Here is a 20,908-nt window from a genome sequence, read left to right as displayed (position 1 = left end):
CTTCCAAATAATTTTTAACATCAAAAGAAAAACACAAACTAAAGATAATATATAAATAGGTTTTTCTCTGATTTCTCCTAATAAATAGCATATCCTTTACATAGTTTTCCTGTTTGGTCTCTGTCTCTCTAAATATAATGCACATAATAGTAGATGGGCTTTGGGATTTGTAAATCCTTTTATATTTAGCCTTTTACAAGTAACAGTTCAGAATTTTAACATTTTAAGCAAAACTTACTCATTTAGTTTGGACTATGATAAAGCATCTCAGAGCCATATTGCTACTGTAAATTTAACATGTGACATTATTTGAACTTTTTTTTCCATACTACTTTCCATTTAATTTTCATTGAGTTGTAGTGACAGTTTCATAATGGAGTACATAAAGTAATTTTAAATATACCCCTTTTGCTTATCTTTGTTTTAAGACTTTAAATGCCTTGGATACAGGAACTGGAATTTACAGAAAGGGACAGAGCTGCCAGAGTAATTCAGAAGGCCTGGAAAAGTTTCCTTGTGAGTTCTGTTATTGTTGTCTTGCAGCTTTGCTAAGATATAATTTAGATATCATAAGGTTTACCTGTTTAAAATGTATAATTCAATAGTTTTTAGTATATTTACAGAGTTGTATACCACCCTTTGTTTTCAAAGCAGACATTTTTTAAAGTTTCAAAAAGTTAATATTAATTAATAATCTCATTAGCCTCACAAATATTTATTGAATTCCTCATCTGGGGCAGGCACTTTAATAATAGCTACTATCGATGAAAGTATCACAAATTGGCACATTTGACTTTTACCCATAAAAGCTTTATTTCTTAACATGGAATCACGTTTGTGAGCAGGTGATAGGGATACATTCAGTCATTAAATATTAATTGAGTGCTTACTCTTGAGGACTTAAAGTTTAATAATACACGGTATCTGGATTATTGTAGTCGTTCCTTATCATGGTCTAATATGGGTAGAGCTGGTCTTATCCAGTAAGGAATATTCTAAGTTGATTTACCTGGTTAGGTGAGACCCAAGAGCTAAACGACTTCACTTTTTTTTCTCTGATAGCAACAGGACTCTGTCTACCTGAAAATGTTGTGTGAAGTTGTATGGCTGTATTTCTAGCACACAAGAGTACCTTTGATTCAGTTAATGAAGTCTTGCAAAATAGTTTCCATTATTTGCTTCTATTGCTTCTATCAAAGCTATAAAACCTATGCTGAGGCATAACTATTGATTTCCAACACTAAAATAAAACAAATTTTTTTCTTTAAAATCTACTATTCCTTTGATGGTTTCTATCAGAACACTTGTCATCTAGATTAAAGCAGTTCTGTCATTTGTAACATCTTTTCTCTTACATCCAAATCCAACAAGGCATGTACCTTTAAATCGTATTATTAATATATTCCTGGCACTGTGCTGGGCATTTTACATCCTTCTCCTTAAGGAGCTTCAGTAGAGAAGATATGTATATAAACAAGTTGTGTGTGTGTGTGTGTGTGTGTGTGTGTGTGTGTGTGTGATCAAGATGGTAGACTGAATACACATTTCCACTTTCTGTTCCTCCAGAACCCCATTGAAATGACAATACAGAAACTTAACCCTAATAGAGAGAAGGGAGTTCATGAGCAAATAAGAACTTTTATCTCATTTATGGAAAACCAAAAACATGATAGCATACCACTGGACAAAACTGTATAGAAGACTTCCCTAAATACACTTCAAAGGGGCTCCAGTGAGAGAGCTGGTTTGTCATTGAAACCCTAGAAAGAATATCAACTAGGAGTTAGCAATCTAAAAGACCTGGAAGACAAGGACTAGACAATGGGGCTGACTGAAGGTCTGTACGTGGAAGAGCTGTACCACTTGTCTCCACTGTCACTTTAAGACTCAAAGCTGCAGGTAGATGGAGATTTATCATTGTCAAGTATCTGCTGGTTCATGGATATTTACTGTGGGGGGTAAAAAAAAATCCTTAAGGCTTATTTCTAAGAAGTTCAAATGAACTATCTGGGAAAACTAATTCTAGCATGGATTTGGCACCCCACATTAAAAGCCTCTTAATTTTAGTATTTAAGAGACACCCTGTTTAATTGCTGCCTATCTGACCAAAACCCCTCTAAGACAGCCTGTTGATTAACTTAGTCCACCCACATCACAAAGCTCCCAGGCAATCTTCCCACTCGTCTATGTGAACAGTGAGAAAACAGGAGACTTACACAAAAGCTCAGGATACTTATACTAGCTCCCTAAAAAATTGATAGAGAACTTCATACTTAACTACAGTCATGCACCATCTAAGTCACTGACGAACTGCATATGTGACAGTGGTATGCCTTATAGTCTATGTGTATACTGTGCTATACATCTAGGATTGTGTAAGTACACTCTATGATGTTTGCACAATGATGAAATTGCCTAACAACACATTTTGCAGAACATATTCCTGTTGTTATGTGGCATGTGACTGTATTAGTGGACAATCGAGGATCAACTGACATTTAAGGAAAACCAATGATATAAAAAAGAAAAGAAAAATAACATAACCTGAAGGAAATATAAATGGTAATCAATTCAGATCAGATCAGTATGGTAAACGGCTCTAAGAGGATTGTACCTGGAGATAAAATGGTGCCCTATGCAGTAGAATGTATGTCTGAGAAGTTGGACTTAAAAAGTGGTTAGAAACTCTGAAAAAGAGCTAACCATGAAAGTCATGGTTCAAGTCTAATGAAAATTAAAATAGTTCTAAGATGGAAAGATGCATTTGATTTTGATTCTAGATACATTCTACTTCAAGTAACCCACAGGGTGACTTCTAAATAAGGGTGTATAGTTTTAGCACATTACTTGGCCTTATTGGTGAAAGATTTGCATAGTGATCATAATGTAAATGCAAGCTTTTTTCTATCATTTTAAATAATTTTATTGAAGTAATAATGTACACTTTTTTATAGTAGTAAAATAATGTAGAACGTATACTAAAAAACAAGTCTTTTATGCCACCCCACTCTTTTTCACCTTCGTACTCTAAAAGCAACCACTTTAAGCTATTTTTCATTTTATATATTATAGTAGTTAGTTCCATCCTTTTAAATAGTATGCTTGTATAATTATTTTTATTTATTAACTTTAGAAGTGATCTGTTGACTTTCTGAAAAGATAAAGAATTTATCTTATCTTCTACAGTCCTGCTTATCTCTCCTCCCAGTATTATAATCATTATTTTTAGTTCCTCTATTTGTTACCTTATTGCTTTAAAGAATATTTAAATCTTTGCTTCTTATTCCATCATGCTAACACAGGATTACTTGACAACTCATCTATGATGAGGATATAAATATCCCTACCCTTTTCTTCACATATCTTCCCAATGCTCTAACCCCCAAGTTCCATCACCTCTAATATTACATTGTCAATGTTCAGTTGAAGCAATTTTTCATATATCTTTAATACAAGTCCTATATCGAATATATATGTTGCAAATACATGACACCACCAAAAGAAACTAATAAAACTCCAATAACTGATCACAGAGAAATGGAGATCTATGAGCTGTCTGACAAAGAATTCAGAATAATCTTCTTAAAGAAGTTCATTGATCTGCAAGATCATGTAGACCAAACTATTGGTGTGTACCTTGGTGGCAAAATTCCTCCCATAGGGGCTAAGACTTTTATATCCACAGAGCCCAAAGGTATAGGACTGGAAGCAATATTTTCACTAATGGTTCATTAGAGGTAATACTGAGAAGGAGCTACTTCCATTTTTACCTTTTGATTCTCAGACTCATAAATGCTGGCTGTGGGAGAAACAGCACCATGTTGATTATTGCTTCAGATCGTATACGAGTTATTACAACATGGAGGACATCACCCTAATCTGAAGAGTCTTATCACTGGAACTCTAACTGTAACTGAGTTTCTAAAATGCCATTCCACCATTCTTTCAGGCCAGTTAGTTTAGGATGATGGAGAACAAGGTAAAATCAATGAATTTCATCAGCACGGGCCCATTGATGTACTACATTTGCTATGAAGCAAGTTCACTGATCAGAAGCAATGCTATGTGGAGTACTATGACAGTGAATAAAACATTTTGAAAGTATACAGGTGGTGGTTTTGTAGAAGCATTGTGCATACGAAAGGGTAAAGTATCAATCAATTCCAGTGAGAATAAAGTGTTGCCCTTCCATATGGAAGTATTCCAACTAATCAGTGTGCCACAGGAAGCTGGCTAATCCCCCCAAGGAGTGATGCCATATCAGGGGCTCAGTGTTGGTCAACGTTTTGACAAAGTGAGCACTCAGCAGTGGCAGCAGCCAGATATGGTGAGTAGAAATCCATGTTGCTGAGCCCATGAATAACTACCATTCTGGCTGCCACGGCCACTTTTTTCGTTAGCCCATTGGGCAAGGAATAGCAGTCGCTAGGGAAAAAGGCTTACTGACTCCAAAGAAATAGTCATCTTGCACACAAAATTCTTGAGATTCTTCTTTGCTGAGATTGCTCTTTGATGAGCGTTCACATGGGACACAAATATCATAACACTTGGTGTGCATTTGAGGATGGGGTGTTTGACCTCTTCTCCAGACCTTCTTTTCACCAATTTTCTAACCACCTTCTTTCCAAATCCCTGGCCACCCAGCCAAACCATCAGTCACTGCCCATCTTTCTACCTGTACTTGGCCGATACACAACCATGTATGCTGCTTGAGGTTCTGTCCCTGGAAGGGTTTCTCTTCACCCCTGTTGTTCAGGACCACCCCTGAGTGAGGCCATAGTATATACGGAACTCCTGTAAGTCACACTTTGAACTTGACCTCTTGAGGCCTGCTTAGTCCTAAGTTTCACCAATAGAATGCAGAATAACGGATGCTATATGACTTCCAAGGCAAGGCTTTATGAAGCCTTGCAACTTCTACTTTCTCTGTTTCTTTGGTACTGTGAAACCTTCATGCTCTGAAGCAACTCAAAGTGAAAGTTTATAGGGAGAGAGAGATCCAGGCATCCCAGACATTCCAACAAGCCAAGATAAAGACCCAGATATGAAAGTGACGCCATATTAAATCATTCAGCTCAAGTTGATCTGGTGCTGAGTACAGCCACATGTGTGAGTTCAAGCAAGACCAGCAGAAGTTCCTTGTCAACCCACAGAAAGTAGTGGCTGCTTTAAGTCACGAACGTTTGGGGTGGTTTGATACAGTAATCTACGTATTTAGAAGATACTACTCAGATTTTAAACCATCAAAAGTTTTTCTTGACACTCAATTTGGCGTTTTACTTAGGGGGAATTATATCTTCCTTTCAGAAAGAATATTATTTGTGTTGATGGGGGCTGCACCATATTCCACAGGCAATTGCAGTGGGGCTTCACATTGTCATACGGGTGCTATGGATTGCTTCAGCTTGAATTGATTTGATGTGACTTAACAGAAGCAAACTAGCTATAGCGGGGATTACCAAGAGTTATTAAGGGTTTTTTGGGAGAGTGTGTGGAATGGGTATGAGGAGAGGGTTACCAAATAAATAGTTTTCCAAAATAGAAGAATTGTTTGGAATTGTTTGACTAAATCTGTGATAACATGAAAAGTAGATAGCGTTTGTAAGGCAGTGTAATTACTAAAGAAACGAGGAGGATTGTATACTGATAATAATAGATAATATTTATTGAGTGCTTCTGATTCCAGAAGTTGTTGTAAGTGCTTTACAAATATTAACTCATTTGTTCCTCACCACAGCTGTATGAGATAGCTACTATCAGTATCCCATATTTTAGATAAGAAACTGAGCAGAGAGTTTAAGCAACTTTTCCAGGGTCATGCAGCCAGTAAGTACTAACAGTTGAAGCCACAGTGTTATGCCGTAGTCAGGGTTCTTAATCACTAGGCTGTATTTTGTCTTTCTCCTATATTATTCTGGAGTACAGAGAAGTGACCCAACCAAAGTTCTGGATATTTTAGTTATACTTGCTAGTGATACAATTACAAATTTAAGGATAAAACTCTTTGTGTGAATAATAGCAACACTGCCTAACTTGTCAAAGCAAACCCTGAGTAGATAATATTTCTAAAATCTAATTTACATATATAAAATCTGTTTTATGGTTTTTACTCATTTTGCCCTAAATGGCGAAAAGCTAATTAGAGATAGGAAACCCAGTTCTGACCATAAAATCTTATGTTTTTGAACCTATAGCATGTCGCTGTATTCCAACACTTTAAAAGTGTGATTAATATAAGAAGACAAGGGGAGCCACGTCAGATAGTAAGATACATTAATCCTAAAGAGGTAAGGACATTATTTATTGATATAGTATCTTTTTCCCCCTTAAAAATGTGTGGGTACTTCATAAATTCAGTGTGCTTGTGTTGTTCCTTTTTACAAACTTTTTAATTGAAGTATTACAAACATATAGAAAGTACATAAAACTTAAAGGTATAACTCAATGACATTACAAGCAAACCAGTGCCTTCGGGTGTTCGGCAAATCACTGCAAACTCCCTTCTTCTAAAAAGTAATCACTATTTTGTTTTTGTGTTTTTTAAGATTTTTATTAAAATATAGTAACATACAATATTATATTAGTTTCAGGTGTACACCATAGTTATTCAACATTTATATACCTAAAGAAATGATCACCATGATAAGTCCAGCAACCATCTGACACCGTAGTATGTTATCACAGTATTGTTGACTATATTCCGTATGCTGTACCTTAAATCCCCATGACTTATTTGTTTTATACCTGGAAATTTGGGTCTCTTATTCCCTTTCACCTTCCCCTCCTTTTTAATTTTTCAGTTACAGTTGACATTCACTATTATTTATATTAATTTCAGGTGTAGAGCATAGTGGTTAGATGTTTGTATAATTTAAGAAGTGATCCCCTTCACTAATCTAGTACCCACGATACATAGTTATTACCATACTACTGACTATATTCCCTATGCTTTACTTCACATCCCCATGACTATTTTGTACTTCTTAATCCCTTCACCTTTTTCACACTGTCCCCAACCCTTCTCCCATCTATGACCGTGATAAATCTAGTACCCATCTGACACCATACATAGTTATTACAATATTAGAACTATATTACTTATGCTATACCCTACACCTCCATGACTACTTTGTAACAACCAATTTGTACTTCTTATCCTTTTCCCTCTTTCACACACCTCCCCAATTCCCCTCCCATGTGGCAACCATCAAAATGTTCTCTGTATCTATGAGTTTCTTTCTGTTTCATTTGTTTATTTTGTTCTTTAGATTCCACATATAACTGAAATCACATTGCATCTGTCTTTCTGTCTGATATACGCAACTCAGCACAGTACCCTCCAGGTTCATCCATGCCTCTGCAGATGGCAAGAACCCATTCACTTCCGTGGCTGAGCTATAGTCTACTGTATACATGTACCACCACTTTACCCATTCAATCATCAATGGACACCCAGGCTGTCTCCATATCATGGTCATTGTAAACAATACTGCAATGAACAAATGGATGCACATGTCCCCTCAAAGTAGTGTTTTCAGTTTTGTAGAATAAATACCCAGAAGTGGGATCACTGGGTCCTTCTTTGTCTCTTGTTATAGCCTTTGTTTTAAAATCTATTTTGTCTGGTATAAGTTATTGTTACCCCAGCTTTTTGTTTGTTTGTTTGTTTCCATTTTTGTGAAATACAAAGGTCTGAAAATTAAGTTCACAAATTTATTGCAACGATGTTGCTCACTTTTTTTTAATATCAGACGGATTATTCATTATGAATCTGTACCAACTGGACAAACAGTTAACCAAGTTACTATTTGGAAGAGCTGAAAAGGCTGCATGAAAAGGTAGAAGACCTGAACTTTTCACTAACAATTCATGGCTCTTGCATCATGATAATGCACAAGCTCACATGGCACTGTCTGTGAGGAAGTTTTTAGCCAGTAAACAAATAACTGTATTGGAACACCCTCCCTATCCACCTTATCTGGCCTCCAATGACTTCTTTCTTCACCTGAAGATAAAGGAAATATTGAAAGGAAGACATTTTGATGACATTCAGGACATCAAGGGTAATACAACAACAGCTCTGATGGCCATTCCAGAAAAAAGTTCCAAAATTGCTTTGAAGGGCAGACTAGGCGCTAGCATCGGTGCATAGCTTCCCAAGGGGAGTACTTCGAAGGTGACAATAGTGATACTCAGCAATGAGGTATGTAGCACTTTTTCTAGGATGAGTTCACAAACTTAATTGTCGTATGTCATACCGTTCCCATTCCTTTACTTTCAGCCTATGTATGTCTTTCAATCTGAAGTGAGTCTCTTGTAGGCAGCATATGTAAGGGTTTTGTTTTTTGTTTTGTTTTGTTTTTTGTTTTAATTTCAGGTGCACAAGACAAAGTAATACTTAGACGTTTATCATTTATATCCCTCACACTGTGTGAAACCACCCCCATCCACCATCCCTCTGACATCACACAGAGCCACTACACTTCCACTGTCTCTATTCCTAATGCTGTACTCTGCTTCTTGTAAGTATATACACACACATATATATATATATATACATATATATATGTATATATATGTAAAATTATAGTTGGCATTCATTATTGTTCAGCTTCAGGTGTACAGTGCAGTGATCAGGCATCTACATAATCCCTGAGGTGGTCTCCCAAATGAGACATGTGTCCATCAGATACCCTACAAAATCTTTACAACATTATTGATTACATTCCCCAAATTAATTTTCAAAACCCCGTGGCCATCTTGTGGGTACCAACTGTTTTCTAATTGCCTCACCTTCCCCCTTATCCCCACCCCCCCTGCTCATCTAGCAACCCTCAGTTTTTCCTCTATGTCTCCAAAACTGTTTCTGATTAGTTCATTCACTTATTCTTTTCTTTAGATTCCGCATATAAGTGAGATCATATGGTATTTGTCTTTCTCTGTCTGACTTATTTCACTTAACATAATGTTCTTTAGGTTCATCCATGTTGTTGCAAATGGTAAGATTTATTTCTTCTTTATGGCTGCGTAATACTCCATTGTATAAATGTACCACAGTTTCTTAATCCAGTTATCTACCGATGGGCATTTTGGTTGTTTCCATGTCTTGGCTACTGTGTATAGTGCTGCAATAAACATAGGAGTGCATAAAGTTTTTTGAATTGGAGTTTTGGATTTCTCCGGATAGATACCTAGGAGTGGAATTGCTGGATCATAAGGTAGTTCCATTTTCAGATTTTTGAGATACCTCTATATACTGTTTTCCATACTGGCTGCACCAATCTGCAATCCCACCAATAGTGCACAAGCGTTCCCTTTTCTCCACATCCTTGCCAACACTTGTTGTTTGTTGATTTATTGATGATAGCCATTTTGACTGGGGTGAGGTGGTATCTCATTGTGCTTTTTATTTGCATTTCTCTGATTGTTAGTGAGGTTGAGCATTTCTTCATATGTCTGTTTGCCATCTGTGTGTCCTTTTTAGAAAAATGTCTCTTCATGTCCTGTGCCCATTTTTTAGTTGGGTTGTTTGGTTTTTTGGAGTTGAGTTGAGTGAGTTTTTATAAATTTGTGATATTAACACCTTATCAGATATATCATTGGCAAATATCTTTTCCCATTCAGTAGGATCCCATTTTGTTTTATGGATGGTTTCCTTTGCTGTGAAAAAACCTTTTAGTTTGATGTAATCCCACGTTTATTTTTTCTCTTACTTCCCTCGCACGAGGGGATATATCAGTAAAAATCTTACTCCAGGTAATGTCTGTGAAGTTTCTTCCTATATTTTCTTCTAGGAATTTTATGGTTTCAGATCTTCCATTTAAGTCTTTAAGCCATTTTGAATTTATTTTTGTATATGGTGGAAGGAGGTGGTCCAGCTTCATTTTTTTGCATGTGTCTGTCCAGGTTTCCCAGCACCATTTATTGAATAGACTATCTTTACCCCCACTGTAAATTCTTGCTTCCATTGTTGTAGATTAAATGGCCATATAGGCATGGATTTATTTCTGGACTCTCTATTCTGTTCCATTGATCTATGTGTCTGTTTTTATGCCAGTACCATGCTGTTTTGATTACTGTAGCCTTGTAGTATAATTTGATGTCAGGTATCGTTATACCTCCCACTTTGTTCTTATTTTTCAAGATGGCTGAGGCTATCCGGGGTCTTTTATGCTCCCATATAAATTTTAGGATTATATGTTCTATTTCTGTGAAAAACATCGTTGGTAGTTTGATAGGAATTGCGTTGAATATGTATATTGCCTTAGGCAGTATGGACATTTTAACTATATTAATTCTTCCTATCCATGAACACGGTATGTGTTTCCAACTATTTGTATCTTCTTTCATTTCTTTCTTCAGTGTCTTATAATTTTCTGAGTACAGATCTTTTACTTCTTTGGTTAAATTTATTACCAGGTATTTTATAGTCTTTGGAGCAATTGTAACTGGGATTGCTTTTTAATTGCTCCTTCTGATGTTTTATTATTGGTATATACAAATGCAACAGATTTCTGAATATTAATTTTGTATCCTGCTACTTTACTAAATTCATCTATCAGCTCTAATAGTTTCTTGGTGGAGTCTTTAGGGTTCTCTATATATAGTATCATATCATCTGCATATAAATAATGACAATTTTACTTCCTCCTTACCGATTTGGATGCCTTTTATTTCTTTTTCTTGTCTGATTGCTGTGGCTAGAACTTCCAGCACTATGTTGAATAGAAGTGGAGAAAGTGGGCAACCTTCCCTTGTTCCTGATCTTAAGGGGAATGGTTTTAGCTTTTCCCCATTGAGTATGATGTTAGCTGTGGGTTTATCATATATGGCTTTTATTATGTTGAGATATGATCCCTCTATTCCCACTTTTTTAACGGTTTTTATCATAAATGGCTGACGGATTTTATCAAATGCTTTTTCTGCATCTATTGATAAGATCATGTGATTTTTATTTTTCATTTTGTTAATGTGGTGTATCACATTAATTGATTTGCAGATGTTGAACCACCCTTGCATAGCAGGGATGAATTCCACTTGATCATGGTGTATGATCTTTTTAATGTATTGCTGAATTCTGTTCGTTAATATTTTGTTGAAGATTTTTCCATCTATGTTCACTAGCGATATCGGCCTGTAGTTTTCTTTTTTTGTGATGTCTTTGTCGGATTTTGGGATCAGGGTGATAGTGGCTTCGTAAAATGTGTTTGGGAGTCTTCCCTCCTTCTGGAATTTTGGAAGAGCTTGAGGAGAATAGGTGATAATTCTTTTTTGAACGTTTGTAAAATTCACCTGTAAAGCCATCTGGTCCAGGGCTTTTGTTTGTTGGGAGATGGTTGATTACTGAATCAATTTCCCTGGTGGTAATCAGTGTATTCAGGTCTTCTGTTTCTTCTTGAGTTAGTCTTGGAAGGTTGTACGCCTCTAGAAAATTGTTCATTTCTTCCAGATTGTCAAATTTGTTGGCATATAGTTGCTCATAGTAATTTCTTAAAATTTTTGTATTTCTGCAGTGTCTGTTGTCACTTCTCTTTCATTTCTGATTTTTATTAATTTGGGTCCTCTCTCTCTTTTTCTTAATGAGTCTGGCTAAAGGTTTGTCAATTTTGTTTATCTTCTCTAAGAACCAACTCCTGGATTCATTGATCTTTTGTATTGTTTTTCTGGTTTCTATTTCATTTATTTCCACTCTGATCTTTATTAGCTCCTTCCTTGTACTCCCTTTGGGTTTATTTTGCCGTTCTTTTTCCAGATCCCTTAAGTGTGAAGATAAACTGTTGATTAGTGATGTTTCTTGTTTATTTAGGTAGGCCTGCAATGCTATGAATTTCCCTCTTAGGACTGCTTTCGCGGCATCCCATAGATTTTGGGTCGTCGTGTTTTCATTTTCGTTTGTCTCGAGATATCTTTCGATTTCTTCCTTGATCTCCTGGTTGACCCATTCATTATTTAGGAACATGTTATTCAGCCTCCATGAATTGGTGTGTCTTCCAGTCTTTTTCCTGTAGTTCATTTCTAATTTCATAGCACTATGGTCAGAGAAGACAATTGGTATGATTTCAATTTTCTTAAATTTATCAAGACTTGTTTTGTGGCCTAACATATGGTCTATCTTGGAAAATGTTCCATGTGCACTTGAGAAGAACGTGTATTCTGCAGCATTGGGGTGAAATGCTCTGAAAATATCGATTAAATCCAAGTGGTCCAATGTGTCATTTAAGGCTGTTGTTTCCATATTGATTTTCTGTCTGGAAGACCTGTCCCTTGTTGTCAGAGGTGTGTTGAAATCACCTACTATGATAGTGTTACTGTTGATCTCTGTCTTTATGACAGTCAATATCTGTTTTATATATTTAGGTGCTCCTATGTTGGGTGCATAGATGTTTACTAGGGTTATGGCCTCTTGTCGGATCGATCCCTTTATTATTATATAGTGCCCATCTTTTTCTTTTAATATGTTCTTCATTTTAAAGTCTATTTTGTCAGATATAAGTATTGCAACTCCAGCTTTTTTCTCATTTCCATTTGCATGAAATATCTTACTCAAACCCTTCACTTTCAGCCTGTGTGTCTTTTGATCTGAGGTGAGTCTCTTGTATACAGCATATGCAAAGGTCTTACTTTCTTATCCACTCAGCCACCCTATGTCTCTTGATTGGAGCACTTAATCCGTTTACATTTAAAGTGATTATTGATAGGTACATAGTTATTGCCATTTTAAAATTTGTAGTTAGATTGTTTTCATCTTTCTTCTATTTACAGAAGTCCTTTTAGTATTTCTTGCAATGCTGGCTTGGTGGTAATAAATTCCTTTAGATTATTCTTTTCTGGGAAGCTCTTTATCTCTCCATCAACTTTAAATGATAGCCTTGCTGGATAAAGCAATCTAGGTTGTAGGCCTTTGTTTTCCATCACTTTGAGTATCTCCTGCCACTCCCTCCTGGCCTTCAATGTTTCTGTAGAAAAGTCATTTGATAGTCTTATGGGAGTTCCCTTGTATGTAACCCTCTGTCTTTCTCTTGCTGCTTTTAGGATTCTCTCTTTGTCTTTAACCTTTGCCATTTTAACTATAATGTGTCTTGGTGTGGGCCTGTTTGGGTTTATCCTGGTTGGAACTCTCTGCACTTACTGGGCTTGTATGTTGGTTTCCTTTATCAGGTTAGGGAAGTTTTCGGACATTATTACTTCAAATATGTTCTCAATCCCTTGCTTCCTCTCTTCACCTTCTGGTATTCCTATGGTGCGCATGTTGTTGCTCTTGATGTTATCCCAGAGGTCTCTTAAACCATCTTCATTGTTTTTTATTCTTTTTTCTTTCTGTTGTTCTGTTTGGGTGATCTCTACTAACTTGTCTTCTATGTCGCTGATTCGATCCTCTGCTTCATCTGACCTGCTGTTAATTCCTTCAAGTGAGTTCTTTATTTCGGAAATTGTGTTCTTTAGTTCTAACTGGTTGTTCGTTATATTTCTACGTCCTTCTTTATGTCGTCTCTAAGCTCCTTAAACATTCTTATCACCAGTGTTCTGAACTCTGTCTCTGATAGGTTGGTTACCTCTGTTTCATTTGGTTCCATTTTTGGAGGTTTCTTCTGTTCTTTCATTTGGGACATGTTTCTTTGTTTCCCCATTCTGACTGACTCTGTGTTTGCTTTGATGTATTAAGTAGATCCCCTAGAATTCTTAGTTCTTGCTGGGTTATCTTATGTAGTATGTGTCCTTTATATTTGACTTGCACTACTTCGCTCTTCTCCTCTGCGTGTGCTCCAAAGGTGACTCTTGTGTTGTGTATATTGTCCTGTTAAAGAAGATCTTTAATTGCTTTTTGCTTGTGAGTAGGTGGGGTTAACTCCTAGGCTGACTAGTTGTGAGACTTGGCTCTGCCCACCGCAGGGTGTTCTGCTGCATGAGGGTTGACCGCTTAAATGTGGTTTGACCTCTATGGGCTCTTGTGCCTATAGAGAATTCCCTCCGGGTGTGTCACTTGTAGGTCAAACCCAGTATTACTCTGGTTTGGTCTGGAGTTGGCCTCTGGGTATGTTGAATCTTGTGCCTCTTAAGCTGGGCCCTGGTAGGGCAATTTCAGAACAAAGCAAATCACCAAGCACAACAACAACAACAACAAAGAAAAAATCAAATACATTCACATGTGAAAACAACCAACACCCCCCACTGAACACAGGCAAAGATATCAAAGATATAAAGACAAAACAAAACAAAACAAAACAAAACAAAAAGCAGCACCAGTCTTGGCTTAAGCCCACCAAGTAATCTCCAGGTTGTCCTCTGCTGTACCAAAGAGTCCCCTGCATATTGTGCAGGCAGAGCCGGTTACCTGGTGTCCAGAGTGACGTTGGGACTGCAGATTTAGATGCGTGGGGCTGAGGGGTCTGGATGGTAGTTTTTAGAAAGTCAGTGCAGTTTCTGCCCTTGCCTGCACATATGCACACTGGGAGTAGCACCACCAGCGCTGTGTCCAGTTCTCCTGAGTCTTAGGGCATTTCTTCCGTGTTTGTGTGTGTGTGTGTGTGTGTGTGTGTGTGTGTGTGTGTCTGTATGTGTGTGTGTGTGTGTGTGTGTGTGTGGCGGGTGGGAGATTTCTGAGGTGCTGAAAGCCCAGAGCTGCGTTTGCCGCCTACTGCTGATCCCTGGGAGTGCCTCCACAGTTGTAATTGCCCTGCCTTAGGCCGGCCAGAAAGGGTGGGGGCTGGGGGTGGAGGAGTCTCTTCTCTCCTAGCGCAGCAAAAATCACACCCTTTCCAGCCTCTTCCCTGGGTCAGAGCTGCCTGCCAGTCTTCCCAGAGCCTGAGCACTAAGGCTCCTCTGTAATCTGACACTACTCCTCAGTTCAGGGGCCAGTTTAAGTCTCTGGAAGGGCGGGGGTAGGATTGGAAGAGCGGGGGGTGGAGGGGCCCAGGTATGGAGTTTGTGTCCTTTGTCCAGCCTAGGGCCCAACTGGAGGTGTCAGCTGAGGTTATTGCCTCAAATGCTGGATATGCTGCCCTCTCAGTGGGAGAAATCAGCTGTGGGATGCAGGGAAAGAGCCCACCTCCTGGCTTTTGTGTTCTCTGTTCCGTCCTGGGATCCCCTGCGTCTCTGCAGCTGCGGATGCTGGCAGCGTTTCCACCACCGCAGATGTGGGCTGCGTCTCCACTCTGCTCCCTTCCCTCTTCCCCTTCTCACCCAATTTGCCCACCTGCCAGTAATCCTTGCACGAGTCTCTTAGCTGTTCTGCGTGATGAGCAGGGAGTCCTTTGATGGGTTATAAATATCTCGTTTGTGATAAGATCCAGAGGAGAAGTCAAAAAGAGTGCCTCGCTGCCGCCATTCCTATGACGTCAAGGGTCTCGTTTTCTTATCCATCCAATCACCCTATGTTTGAATTTGAGCGTTTAATTCATTTACATTGAAAGTAATTGTTGATAGATATGTAGTTCTTGCCTTTTTATTATTTGTATCTATATCTATATATAGATATATAGATAACTCTATGTATATCTATAGAGCTCTCTCTCCATATATATATATATATACATATCCAAAAATATACATACACATTTTAAGAAAGGAAAAAACTGTATTAAAATTACGCTGATGGTAACCACTTTGAGTACCTCTTTTAATTGTGGAAGTCAAACGTGACTTGTTTTTATCTTTTGTTATCGGTATATATTGAGTATTACAATTTTAATAGTTTTTCCTTTTTTAAAATGCATATACATTTTTTGTCACGTGTGTGTGTGTGTGTGTGTGTGTTTATTTATATATATTTCATCTTAAAGAAGTCCCTCTAAGATTCTTTAGATTCTTTATAATACTGGTTTGGTAGTAATGAAGTTCTTTAGCTTTTTCTTGTCTAGAAAGCTCTTTATGTGTCCTTTTATTCTAAATGATAGCTTTGCTGGGTAGTGTAATCTTGGTTGTAGGTCCTTGCTTTTCATCACTTTGGATATTTGCTGCCAATCCCTTCTGGCCTGCAAAGTTTCTGTTGAAAAATCAGCTGACAGTCTTATGGGAGCTCCTATGGTAACTAACTGCTTTTTTCTTGCTGCTTTTAAGATTCTCTCTTTGTCTTTAACTTTTGATATTTTCATTATGATGTGTCTTGGTGTGGGCCTCTTTGAGTTCATCTTGTTTGGGACTGTCTGTGCTTTGTGAGCTTATCTGTCTATTTCCTTCACCGGGTTATATCTTTAAATAGTTTTCAAACTCTTGCTTCTCTTTCTGGTACCTCCATGACATAAATGTTGTTATGCTTGATATTGTCCCAGAGGCCCCTTAAACTATTCTCTCTCTCTTCTTTTTTTGGATTCTTTTTTATTTTTTATATTCTGATTTGGTGTTTTCTGATAACTTATCTTCAAAATTGCTGATTCAGTCTTCTGCTTCATCTAATCTACTGTTGATTCCCTATAATGTATTCTTCATTTCTGTTACTGTAGTCTTTATTTTTGACTGTTTTTTTCTTATGTTTCCTATCTCTTTGTTGAAGTTCTCCCTGAGATCATTGAGCATCTTTATAACCAGTGTTTGGAACTCTACATCTGGTAGATTACTTGTCTCCATTTTGTTTAGTTCTTTTTCTGGAGCTTTATTCTGTTCTTTCATGTGGGACATATTTCTTTGTCTCCTCATTTTGGCTGCCTCCCTGTGTTTGTTTCTATGTATTAGGTAGGGCTTCTATGCCTCCCGGGATTAATAGAGTGGCCTTATGTAGTAGATGTCCTTTGGGTCCCAGTGGTGCAGTCTACATGGTCACCAGAGTTGGGTGCTCCAGGTGTGTCCCTTGTGCGGGTTATGTGTGCCCTCCTATTGTAGTTGAGCCTCGATTACTGTTTACACATCAGTGGGAGGGATTGACACTCAGGCTGATTGGTTATGAGGACTGGCTATGACTACAATTGAGGAGCTGTGGTACAGGGGATGACTCTACAAAGAAGGATTTGCTTCAGCAGGGCTCTGGTGCCTGCCCAGTCTGCCCTTTGGGTGTGTTATCCTTGGAGATGGCCGGTTGATGCTCTGGCTTAATCTGAAGCTAGCCACTATGTGCACCAGCCCAGGGGCCTCCTGGGAGGGTACCCACTGCAGGCCGCAGACTTTGCCCTGCCCAAGCTAAACTTCATTTGTTTTATTAAAAATAATGGCAGTACTCCATTTTTGAATATACTGCTGTTTATTTATTCTAAAGTTGATTGACATTTGGGTTTTGTCCAGTTTAAGGCTATTATAATGACTGCTTCTCAGAATATTCTTATTTATGTCTTATTTATGCACTTGTGCATTTTCTTTTGGTTTCTACACCACCTAGAAATGGACTTGCTGGGTGACAGGATATGCCAAATTGTTTCCCAAAATTACTGTATAAATTCACATTCACCATCAGCAATCTTTCAGAATCCTTGGTGCAGCACTTAATAGTGTCAGTTTTGAAATTTGCCTTTCCCTGACTACTAATTAATTACGTTGACCCTCTTTTTAGGAGTTTGGCTCCTGGTTAAAACCCTACATTATTTTTCAGACCTGGTCACAGGCAATTACAAAGGCTTTACCTGACAGACCACTCAGTGGAAAGCTGCCTCCTCCTCACACAAGACTGTGCACAGCCAATGCATTACAGCTTCTTAAGGAAGTTGCACTCAAGGAATCAGGTCCTCATGGCTGGGCATGCTCTTACACACAGTATTTACATTCCTATCCCAGTGCCTTCATTCCTAGGTCTCTTTATCCGAGGACTTGGGCAGAGACATCTCTGCTGAGACCTTCATATGGGGGAAACCTTGAAGACAATTTTACCACTCTGACTCAGTCCACACTGACCCTCCTCCTTCAATCCACCTGGGATTGATTTTCTGTGTATGATGTAAGGTACAGATAACTTTCATATTCTTCCACATATATATCCAAATGATTAAAAGCTATTAAACAAATAGCCCTTTCTCCACTGCTCTGCAGTACTACTTTTATCATGAAACAAGTGACCATTTATGTATAAGTCTGTTTCTGAATTCTCTATTCTGTTTCATTGGTTTATTTTCCTACCTTTTTCTTAATTACTATAGCTTTATAATAAGTCAGTTACATGGTAGGGAAGTATTCCCATCTTATAATTCTTCTTCAAGAAGATACTTCCAGGCTATTCTTAGATGATTTCTATTTCCATATAAATGTTAGAATTAGCGTGTCAATTTACACACACACACACACACACACACACACACAAATTCTCCGCCATCATAGAAAGTAATGGAATAAGGAGTTCTAAAAATCACTGTCAAAATCAACTTGTTTTTGGAAATCTGGAATTTAATTGAAAAACAAAAAAACAAACAAAAAAACAAAACTTAGGGCAACCAAAACTTAGGAGAGTGCTTAATGAAGAAAAGGCTATTAAATTTCAGAAAGAAAGCATTGTGGTGTTTTGCTTACCCACCTAATAGCCCTCATTCCTCACTGTGGTGGCAGCTGTAGAGACAAAGGTACACATTCCTTGCGTGGCTTGCTGTGACCAGGACGTTAAATATAGACCTTTTTCTAAAAAATTGTGGTTGTGTATTTTGACCTGGCTGGTAGCTTCTTGAGGGATCTTCACTGAGGCTTGCCTTTGTTTTACCACCTTGATGCAGTCCCAGGGCTGAGCTGTGTTCTATTACTTAAAGCCATATGCTACCCACAGCCTCCAGAGGAAAGGGATGGCAGACAGGACAAGAACAGGCAGATCCAAAACCCTGGGACAGATGAGGCTATGGAGTGATTACTTAATGGGTAGCGGGGTTTCCTTCTGGAATTATGACAATGTTCTGGAAGTAGACAATAGCTGTAAAATATTGCAAATGTACTAAATGCACATGGAGATGTGCTGCTCAGATTCCTCTTCACAAGAGGGTTGTACTACCTAACTGCAGGGAGTGTGATCAGCAGAGAGCCTCCAGCTGTGCACATTGTGTTAACTGAGGTCAACTGTTTCCAGAGCAGCCTGAATCCAGTGCCTGAGCATGTGGGGGGTGGAGGTAAGGAAGGGGATGTAAAGACCACTCTGAGGTAAAACAACTTTATTGGGCAATATTCACTCTAGAGCTCCCTGCAAGATTAGCCCAGGTTTTGTGGTGCCTAGATTGAAGTTCAAATCCTTTCTTCCCCTTCTTTTAATAGGTGTTGATCCCTAACAAACATGTGGCACCCAAACTTCATATCAGCATCTTCTTTTAGAAACCACAATCTTCAACATCATTTAAGTGTCTTATAATTTCTCTCAATAATGTTATCATTTTCTGGATAGAGGAGTTGCATATCTTTTATTAGATTTATACCTTGCTTTTTCATGCTTCTATAAGTGGCAATTAGAAAATTTTTATTTTCCAGTTTTTGATACTGGTACATAAGAAGATAATCAATTTTTGTTTATTTGCTTTGTTCCAAGCAAGTTTGCTATCTTCATTTATTAATTCTAATAATTTTACACAGATTCTTTTGGATTTTCTGCATAAGCAAAAATGCTACCTTCAAATAAGGAATTTTTCTTTTTTCCTTTCTAATCATTATACAATTTCTTTTCTTTTTTTTTTGCCCTTCTACATTTACTAGAGCCTTCAGTAAATTGGTAAATAGAAGTGATAACTACTATCTCATTCCTTATTTTATTATTTTATTATTATCTCCAATAATAATTATTGGAGATAGAAAATATTGAAAAAAGAATCAGTCAGAAATTAAGAACACAATAACTGAAATAAAGAATACATGAGAGGGAATCAACAATAGATTAGATGAAGCAGAGGATTGAATTAGCAATTTAAAAGTGAAAGTAGCAGAAAACACCCAATCAGAACAGCAAAAAGAAAAAAAATTTTGAATGAGGCTAGTTTAAGGGGCTTCTGGGACAGCATCAAGAGTAACAACATTTGCATCATAGAGGTACCAGAAGGAGAAGAGAGAGAGCAAGGAATTGAAAACCTATTTGAAGAAATAATGACTGAAAACTTCCCTAACCTGGTGAAGGAAATGGACATACAAGCCCAGAAAGTGCAGAGTCCCAAACAAGATAAACCCAAACAGGCCCACACCAAGACACATTATAATTAGAATGGCAAAGGTTAAAGACAAAGAGAATCCTAAAAACAGCAAGAGAAAGACAACTAGTAACTTACAAGGGAGCTCCCATAAGATTGTCAGCTGATTTCTCAACAGAAAATTTGCAGGCCGGAAGGGAATGGCACAAAATATTCAATGTGATGAAAAGCAAAGACTTATAACCAACTACTCTACCCAGCAAAGCTATCATTTAGAATTGAAGGACAGAGACGTCCCAGACAAGAAAAGGCTAAAAGAATTCATCACCACCAAATCAGCATTACAAGGAAAGTTAGAGAGACTTCTTTAATCTGAAATAAATAAATAATATGAACAATAAAATGGCAATATGTCTATCAACAATTACTTTCAATGCAAATGGTTTAAATAGTCCAATCAAAAGATAGGGTGGCTGAATGGATAAGAAAACAAGACCCTTATATATGTGTCGCATCCTGCGTGAGGAGGGTTGTGGGGAGTGAGGAGGGCAGCGCAGGGTTAAGAAAAGACAGTAGCCATGAATAGAGTACAAGCGGGGCCAAGGGACTCCAGCCTCAAGGACTGGGCCCTGAATCAGGCCTACGCATTAGCTTTTATTAGTTAGGTGAGGATAAAGATTGTCAGTCTCAAGATCTGTGAATCCTATACATTATAATAAAAAACTGATTCAAGCCAATCACCCTTGCCTGCAGGCAGCGGAACCATAAGTCTGAGGATGTATGTACTGCCCTAAGGGACAAAACCTTTATGCATATGAATAGATGGAGAGCACATCATTGAATCTCTTCCCTCGCAGGTTGTGGGAAGAAATGCAGCCACAGAGGCAGAGGCTCTCCTTAGCTGG

General features: G+C 37.9%; 1 protein-coding gene across 1 annotated transcript in view; it reads left to right on the top strand.

The window, feature by feature from the left end:
• The first annotated feature begins 435 nt into the window (after window positions 1–435).
• The window catches only part of LG06H11orf65 (linkage group 06 C11orf65 homolog), a 59,629-nt gene continuing 39,156 nt past the window's right edge, over window positions 436–20,908 (top strand). Inside the window, exons 1-2 of the mRNA XM_074337119.1 lie at window positions 436–516; window positions 6,195–6,287. Of these exons, the coding sequence (XP_074193220.1) occupies window positions 436–516; window positions 6,195–6,287 (174 nt within the window). The remainder of the gene's footprint in view (window positions 517–6,194; window positions 6,288–20,908) is intronic.

This window comes from Rhinolophus sinicus, linkage group LG06 (assembly GCF_036562045.2).
Source record: "Rhinolophus sinicus isolate RSC01 linkage group LG06, ASM3656204v1, whole genome shotgun sequence".
NCBI classification, from domain to species: Eukaryota; Metazoa; Chordata; class Mammalia; order Chiroptera; family Rhinolophidae; genus Rhinolophus; species Rhinolophus sinicus.
This window is presented reverse-complemented; position numbering and strand designations above follow the sequence as displayed.